We start from the raw sequence: 8,720 nt of genomic DNA, 5'->3' as shown, positions 1-8,720 counted from the left end.
CAGACACTATGTTTATGAAAGCAATTATACACAGGCATTGTTTCTTTCTGGCATGTTTAATTCAAATTATTTATAAAACATGTCAGGTGTAGGCGTACTTAATTCTCACTCCTCTTCGGTGTTCAGTTGATTAGTTTATTAAGCTCTTGCTGCGTGTCTTTTTCCGGACTTATAGTCTATATTGTCTAGAATATAATATATTCTATATATTACAAGTGAATCTTAATTTATAAACTGACAATTATTTTGTAAATTTCTGGTTATTGATACGAGAAGCACATAAATGAATTGTTCTTGGTCACAAGTTACATGCTGTATATACACAAACTTAAATTTAGTAGGCCTATATTTATTTGTCACTCAGGAATCTTGGATACTTCAATTATTTGGTGCTGATTCAATAAATTAAGAAGAAACAAGGAAGAAGATGGAAATTTGAAGTTGTAACCACACGACAAGGGTCGTAGTTTTATAAATTTTCTCGTTGAAAGTCGATAGATATTTTCTAAAATAAAGGCTGAGAATACTTTTGAATACTTAAAATATGGTAAGTTTCTGTTATATAACATTATAAAAAAAATCTATGTTAAATAATTATATAAGTTGTATGGTCATCTGTTAAATAATTTCTGACAATAGTTTGCCTCAACAGAGATGAGTATATTATTTAGTGTTTAACACATTTAACATTTCTCTATTATGCTAATATTAAGTTAACTACAATAAATAAATATTAGAAATATTGATTTTTAAATGAATTAATATTTTTATTCAGTAATTGATTACAATAACACTCTGTGTTTATTTGTGTGTACTCAATGTACTTGCAGTTTATTCTCGATGTTACTAGAGCTTGCAATATGGAAAAATTAAATAATAAGGATAGCTATTTTAAAACACTTGAAATATCTGCTAACAGAACGAATGTTTAAACTAACTCCATTAGTCTAGAACTCTAGATGTTCATTGCTATTACTTACAGCAAACTGAATGAACTGACACTAATTGCTGTAAACTTTAGATTTAATAGAGTTTATCAAATGTTTCCTATTCTAATTTCATTTCTGTTTAATGCTGTTTAACACAAGGATACAGCCTTTTCTATTAGAAATCATTATTCATAAATATTCAGGATAGTGCTTTCTTACATTACATAAATATGAAGGTGTTGATGGAATGGCTCATCCTAATCCCTTCGCTTGTAAGCGACTATCTACTAATTACTCCTAATTTCTTCGTTTCTACCTCAGAATGTCTTTCATTCCGGATAGTGCATGCAGCCAGGTTAAGATTTTTCACGTTTATTTTTTAAATATTAAATTATACTTGAGCGCATAGCTACATGTTTTGTACCAATTGTAAATTTTGTAATTTGTTGTATTAAAAAACAGGAAAATATACTTAATTTTCACAACGTTTTCTTTGCAGAATCATCATTATTTCTACAAAATGTCAGAGGAGAATTTCGTGAACATTACATTGCAAGAAAAAGTTTGCACGAAAAATTGTTCGCTGAACCAAACAATGGAAAATCTGCAGACTTGCGAATTCGTTCCCGAAATTAGATACCTTCTGACGTTATGCGTAGTTCTTTCTATTCTGTGCGCATACTTCGTCTCTATAGTTTATTTGTGCATTTCGGAATTTAGGAATCTACACGGAAAGATCTTAATTTCGATTTCATTATGTTTAGGAACATTTTACACTACTCTATTGTTAGGAGTTTACCTTCGTCCTTTTATATCGAACTCCGTTTGCGTACTCTTCGGTACAATCATTTACATTGTATTTATCGCATCCTTCTATTGGACCAACGCCTTATCCTACGACATATGGAGAGGCCTAACCAACAAAACTTTGCTCTCGATAACACACCACAGGCGACAGTACCTCAAGTATTCCATTTACGCGTGGGTTATGACCATTTTAACTTCGATTCCCATGATTATAGTACAAAATACGAGTGCCGTGAAAAGATTTCATCCCCGGTTGGGTTATCCCTTTTGTTGGATTGCAGAAAGAGAAGCAAAGTTGATTTATTTAAACCTACCAGTTGGACTTATACTAGCTTCTAACGCTATTATGTTTGTTATGACAATGAAAACACTAGTAAAGGCCAACGATACGGCTTGTATTCTACAACTAAATCAGCACAGAAGCAAGTAAGTATATTTTACTTATCTTAAGTTAAATTTACAGTCGATAAATTATGCTTATACGTTAACTTTTGCAGCATAAAACTGTACACAAAGCTGTATTTGGTGATGGGATTGTTCTGGATATCAGACTTTATTTACGTTATATATCCCGAATGTTATTTACAGCTTACAGCTGATTTTATATGTTCCCTCTACGGGGTATTTTTGTTCCTCGTGTACATATGCAAAGAGAATGTGATCAAAAAACTGTTTAACTCTCGAGGCAACGGAGGAGATTCTGCATCAAATACTCTCGAGTTGAGTTAATTATCCATTGTATTATTATATAGAACGTTCGGAGTGTAACTACTATATGATAATAACTCTATATGTAAAGCACTTCACTCTTCCATACTTTTGTCCAATCAAAGAAATCATTAGAGAAACTTGCGAGGGTAATGAAAATCCAACGAGTTGCGTAACTTTCCCGGAAAGATATGACACAAGATCTTCTCCACTTTTAACCATCAAAATTTAATAGCACCAATGGCCCCTAACGCACCAACAAACACAAACATCCTTACATGCTTTTCCATACATTTCCTCTGTTATAAAACACTAGCAAAGTAAAAGGATGCATAAAAAGGCACATAAGGCCTAGCTTAAACGAGAATACAACTTTTATAAATGGACCAATTTTCCTCTCTCCATAGATAGAAGTATAAATAATTAAATTTTAATCCGTATAAATAATGAAAGGGATTAAGCTAATCATCAGCACAATAAGGCAATTAAAAATCACACAATTGAATTACCTATATAATAACACGCGAATTAAAATGCGTTTAAATATGAAAGTGTGCGTGTAATTCTTTTTACATAAATTTCCTCTAAACTTCGATTCAAGAAAGTACATCGATTCTAAACTATAGAAAGAATCACAAGGTCAAAAATTTGTCATTGTACGGCTTATACACAGTAGTTGCAACTTACACACCCACGCGTGACGTTATTTTTTCATTTATTTATTTCCCTTCTGTCATCGTTGTCATTGAACATTTTAAAAATAGAATCCTGTGTAAATTATACAGAATAATCGAAAATATTTACAAAAGACTGTGAAGGAAGTGGAGCTTTTTTAAAACAAAATAATAGTTTCTTGTGTCAAATAAACCAGCAACCAGTTGCTAACCAGTTGCTAAACTTTCCCGGTAATATTTAAATTCCCGGTGGCGCCATCTGTTATTTGAGAACATTTTTATATTCTTAACTATTATAAAATGGCAAAAAGCTTAATTTCTAGGGCAGGTATGGATTTTATAAAAATTGTAAATGCTAATAACCGGTAAGATCTCATTAAGTCCGACCCTACTAGAGATACACGCGACTCCATTATCCTTTAATCACCAAAATTTAATAGCATCAATCCCCTTAATACGCAAACCCCCCAATGCATCTATATACAGCAGAATATTAAAAACACGGAGTGTAAATCACATAAAGAATTCGTGTATAACGAGTAAGAGCAAGGTAAACACTCGACATTCAGCCACATTTCCTAGAAATTTATCATACTTAGATTGAGTACACGAGGTCTGACAAAGTAATGAACCGATAAAATGAAAAAGAAAGTGATAAAAAAGTGCAATTTGTTGGCCCATAAATTCAAAATTAAGGCATTATTTAAATTCAAATTATTAATGCATTATTCTAAAAGACAAAATTTTTGCTGACAAATCAAGTGTTAGATGAATAGGAACTTCACCTTAATCCTTGACCTGTAAACAAAACGAAATGAATGTAAAGTGTCAAGCTGTCTTTCATATTTAAGTTTTAAATGGAAATTTGAATAGGAGTACACTTTCTAAAATTTTCATCATAATAATCTGTTTAATCCTGTATTTCTTTTATATTGTTTTAATAAAAAATTAATGTTCTAACTAACCTTTAAAATAACCTGTCAGCTTGTAAATCGTGTGTCAACACCAACGAATTCTACAAAATCTTCAGTTAATTCCTTTATTTTCTTTAGTTTTTACGTTAAGGAATTAACAAATTTTCTTCAATCCTGAGGAGGGTGCAACGTGAAATTAAAGACATTAACAGATATATTTTGTTAAATAAAATAACAATTTTAATGTAAATTATAAACTTTTAAAAAGAAAATCCTAATAGATTATTTGATCCTTGAATTTCTGAATTCTTAGGCTTGTTGAGGATTCAATTCTCTAAGAAAATGAAAGCTTTCAATGAGATTTTTCAACGATTCGCGTGAATTCCAAGAATAAAAGAAGTAATAAATTCCCTTTAATTTTTTTTATAATAAGTTGGCTTGAATACTAAAAATCGGTGGTAAAAGTATTGAAATTTCCTTTTTTCTCTTCGCATTTTTGTAAATTCTCAGTGCTGAGATGAAATGAAGATTTCTGACAAAGAGGCGAGCATCCACAATTTTTGAAAAATTCAAAAAATGGTTTCACGATCTTCTTTTTACAAATAAAAATGAGAAATAGAAAAAATCCGTGAAGACAATTTAAAAAGTCACTCACTAAATATAAATGACAATTTTTGAACATAAGTGGGAAAAAATCCGTCATCCACACCAGACCCATTATCAAGAAGAGTTTGAAGTATAATGTAAATCTGAAAAAAAAGCGTAAAAATCAATTTTAGTTTTACAGAAAAGGATATTATTTAGGCTATATATAATACAGTAGAGTCTCTATACTCGCCAGTCCGACAAGTCCAGAAATCCGACACTCCGCAGGGCAGCTCGCATGAAATTTTCGTGTCTTCGCTTACAATATGCAACAGAGCGAAACTGGTGTAGGTCACAATCGCGATTAATACAATAAAGTAAGCCGTGAACCTACTGTACAAAATTCAGTAATCCGACATATATTGGACCGGCGTGGTAGATGTCGGATTACTGGACGTGTCGGACTGCAGAGATAGACTTCTATTGTACGGAATAATTCAGATATTTCGGCATAAATGTTCTTTAATGTTTTCCAATTTTATATACTGTCGTGCGGCCAGGTATAAGTGGGAGATATTTTGTGCTTGTATCTGTGAGCATAATAGAAGATGACTATTTAATTAATGCCCTTAAAAATGTAAAAATCTTGCTGCTGTATCTCCTTTCAACTACAATACGATGAGCATCTTTCCAGATGAGCATCACCCCGATCTCTTCCGATTAAATTGATCATATGACATTGTAGGTGTAAGTAAACCCTATAAGCTTATAGGGTTTACTTACACCTACAAATCCTCGCGCTGTGACGTCATAGAAGCTAAAAAAGAATAAGGAACTTAAAATATTTGACTTACTGAATTTTATTTTCTCGAATTTGGAAAGTTTGCGTCATCTTATTTATCCGGACCAGACTCTTAACAGTGAGGATGAACATCACCAAATTCGACAAGAGTATAACACCAGTCGGGGCGCTCATGAATATTCGAGCACCGATGAATCCATTAAACCAACAAGTCCTCTTGCCGATTTCCGGATGAAATGCTTCTGGGACCAAATTCGTATTCTGCACCACGATCAGAGGGATGCAAGTCAAAATGGTGGAAGTCCATGCGTAGACGGAATATCTGAGATACTTCTTCGAGTGCTTGGAGTTCACCGATCCTGTGGAGGAGCATATGGTCTTCCAAAGATCATAGGCCATGACGTTCAACCAAAAAAAAGTAGCAATTAGCATGATGTAAGTCACAATTCCCATTGCAACGCACGCGGGAAGGGAGAAGTACGGTTTCAGGTATAAGTCGAGGAAGAAAAAGAAATACATGGATCCTAGACATCCGGATAAGGACATCAAGATTTTTCCGTGTAAAGTCTTTGATTCTGATACCATTACGTATACCGTAATGGTGACGATGACACATAATATCGACAGTATCATTGAAAATGTGATGATGGGTGCCATGATGGCATGAGACGAACATTTACTTGAAGACTTGTTGCTAATGTTCATAACTTCAGGTAATGTTGTTACTTTACTGATATCCATATCGTCTTCAGATCTGTATGAAAGGTTTTATCATACTTTTATCTAATCAGCTGTGTGATACTGATTATCTGCAAAGGAAGATAAACTTTCATAATATATTCTCTGAAATTGTAATTATTCCACGTTAAAATTATTAAGAAACACAAAAAGTACAGTAACTGTTAATAAACAGGAAGGATGTCGCAGCAGAGGTGTTTGAACTGTTTAAACGTGTATATAATTAACAATTATTAAAACGTGATTTTTAGGCACGAGGAGGTACAATACTTTTTTAATTTCTGCATAAAAATATTAACTTGCCTCAACAATTAGTCAGAATTAACCACTAAAATACAATCTAACCTCTTATAACGACCAATTACCGTTGTTCGGAGGTTTGACTGTATTAGCAAATAGCTTGTACTGTTTAGTTATAGATACGTAATAACTATTGTAATTATATTTGAGAAGATATACTGGATAAAACACAACTTACCTTTTAGTTTCAGTACAGGAAATGATTTAGAATGACCTTCTACATTATACTTATACCTACATAACTCAAAACACGTTTTCTTAATTCTTCAACGAAGCATTTATACCTACTCCATTCTAATAATATATTTTACTTACGATTATACTAAGAATAAATGAATGAAATACCGAATTTTGTGTGATGTTTTTCGTGTGTATTTGACGTGCACCCTAGCATGAGACCTTGGCTTTATATTACTGTATTTAAGCAGACAACGTCACACTAAATTTATCTTCCTACACATCGTTTTGTTTTCTAAAGAAGTTTCGTTTTATAACGTCACGAACCTCCTTGAGGCCGTTCTTAACACGTCTTAAGCGGGTGTAGACTGAATTAGATATTGCAACCTTCAATTATATATGCTGGAATTGCTCAGATGTAGTTAAAATTTAACGGTAGTAACCTTTAGTAGTGTTAACAGGTATGTATAATATTCAATTAACTGTTTTTTCCTTCTGGATGATAGGAAAGTGTTAACGGGTATAAAGTCAGCAATGTAATTTAATGTGAATTAGTAATTGCCTAATTAATAATACACAAACACATAAATTTATTTAGATTAATGAAATTCATACTCGTTACTCGAAATTTAATTTTGAATGAAAGAAATATTTACCACTTCCTTTTCCTGACTTTAGTAAATGCAAGGGATTAAGTCACAGTTCATAGGAAGTGATTAAACCAATGTTTAAAACATTGGCCATCATCCCTAACTACTTGGTCTCCTCATTTATGGGCCAATAAAGAAGGCTTTCTTATCTCATACAGAACAGACAATACAATCAGAAAAAGATACACACTCATATTATGCAACTCAGTGCAGAACTAAGGGGTAGGTAACGTTACATTTATACGTCAATTTGACATTAAAATTACTTTAAATTAATGCAAATTAACCAATTAATTCAGAAATGAGCGACGTGTTAGACATCTTTCTAAACATTGTTTCTAATCCAAGGGCACTTAAACAATGACAATAAACATACCCCATCTATTGGTAACTTTAGTAAATGAGCTCTAAAATTACAGTAACATTATTATTTTTATTAATACAGTATCAGATAGCATGAAGGTAAAAAGCTAGATCACGTGAAACTTGTTATAGCCGTAAAAATAAAAGAGAAACAATGACATATTAAAAATATTTATTCTGCGTTTATTCTGCTCTCCCATCTTATATTACTTACGGATTTCAATGTTAAACCGGTGATATTACGGTGTAGTGTGTCCCATCTGTAAGGAGATGCAGAAAAAAACGTGTACAATTCTTGTATAACGTTAAAAAATTAACTGTTACTTTGGTAGCATCATTTACAATCAAATTTAATGAAAGATGCACGAGGTACAGAAAAAGCTCTAGAATTTACATTCCTTACATTTACGATTTATATATCCGTTGTCATAAAAATTTGTCTTTCCAATGTTTTCCCAAGACTACGAATATTCAAGTACAAAGTAACCGGTTTCGACTTATTTCTACTAAGAAGCAGTTAAATAATTAAGAGATTAGGAAATGGGGACATAAATAAAACCCTGCAGAAAGAGCCAGAATTTTACTTAAACAAAAGCTTAACCCAACCAATCACTAGCTTTGTACAGTGGGGAACTGATTTCCGTGTACACCTGGTATTAAAACGAATTAGTTAGAAAACAAATGACTATTAAGTTTAACATAGTTAGATTTTTACAGCTACGGTGAGAAATGTTTAAATTTTACAACAGCCCTGTGGCGTCCTTTGAGATATACTAGTGATGCGACAAAAGAGGCATTTGACATCGACCGGTATCGGCACTCTCGGGATTTGGCAACCCGCGTGCATGCACGCGCCGCACACCTACCAGGACGTCTCTGATTCCATTCATTAACCACTGGTAGGGAGCTATTTCACTAAGTGGATTGTTTTAAGATTTAAAAAGTAAAGAATATTTTGTTATTTTTGTGTACGTTTCTTCACAAAGTTATATTTAATTATAAGTTTCTTTAAAAGTATATTCGTACAATTGGAGAATTTTTTTGAACTAGGTATGTATATTCGTCACACATTT

At 32.5% G+C, this 8,720-nt stretch overlaps 2 protein-coding genes across 2 annotated transcripts; one reads left to right on the top strand and one right to left on the bottom strand.

The window, feature by feature from the left end:
* Positions 1 to 498: 498 nt before the first annotated feature.
* On the top strand, positions 499 to 2,478 carry LOC136983174 (probable G-protein coupled receptor Mth-like 3). The gene is made up of 3 exons (XM_067279830.1): positions 499 to 547; positions 1,429 to 2,162; positions 2,234 to 2,478. The coding sequence occupies exons 1-3, from the start codon at positions 545 to 547 to the stop codon at positions 2,463 to 2,465; spliced, it is 969 nt and encodes a 322-aa protein (XP_067135931.1). The 5' UTR covers positions 499 to 544; the 3' UTR covers positions 2,466 to 2,478.
* Positions 2,479 to 5,467: 2,989 nt separating this feature from the next.
* Positions 5,468 to 6,859, bottom strand: LOC136983185 (probable G-protein coupled receptor Mth-like 3). The gene is made up of 2 exons (XM_067279841.1): positions 6,803 to 6,859; positions 5,468 to 6,228 (listed from the first exon to the last, which is right to left on the bottom strand). Exon 2 carries the CDS (start codon positions 6,158 to 6,160, stop codon positions 5,468 to 5,470), a length of 693 nt encoding a protein of 230 aa, XP_067135942.1. The 5' UTR covers positions 6,161 to 6,228; positions 6,803 to 6,859.
* Positions 6,860 to 8,720: the final 1,861 nt, after the last annotated feature.

This window comes from Centruroides vittatus, unplaced genomic scaffold (assembly GCF_030686945.1).
Source record: "Centruroides vittatus isolate TY-2023 unplaced genomic scaffold, ASM3068694v2 contig_877, whole genome shotgun sequence".
Taxonomy (NCBI): Eukaryota; Metazoa; Arthropoda; class Arachnida; order Scorpiones; family Buthidae; genus Centruroides; species Centruroides vittatus.
The sequence above is the reverse complement of the archived record's forward strand: the minus strand, read 5'-3'. Positions and strand labels throughout refer to the sequence as shown.

Bases quoted from the DNA above. Each gene is read 5' to 3' on its own strand.
- LOC136983174 (XM_067279830.1), top strand. The intron at 2,163-2,233 runs GTAAGTATATTT...TAACTTTTGCAG, and splicing joins CTAAATCAGCACAGAAGCAA to CATAAAACTGTACACAAAGC.
- LOC136983185 (XM_067279841.1), bottom strand. From the start codon at position 6,160: ATGGATATCAGTAAAGTAACAACATTACCTGAAGTTATGAACATTAGC.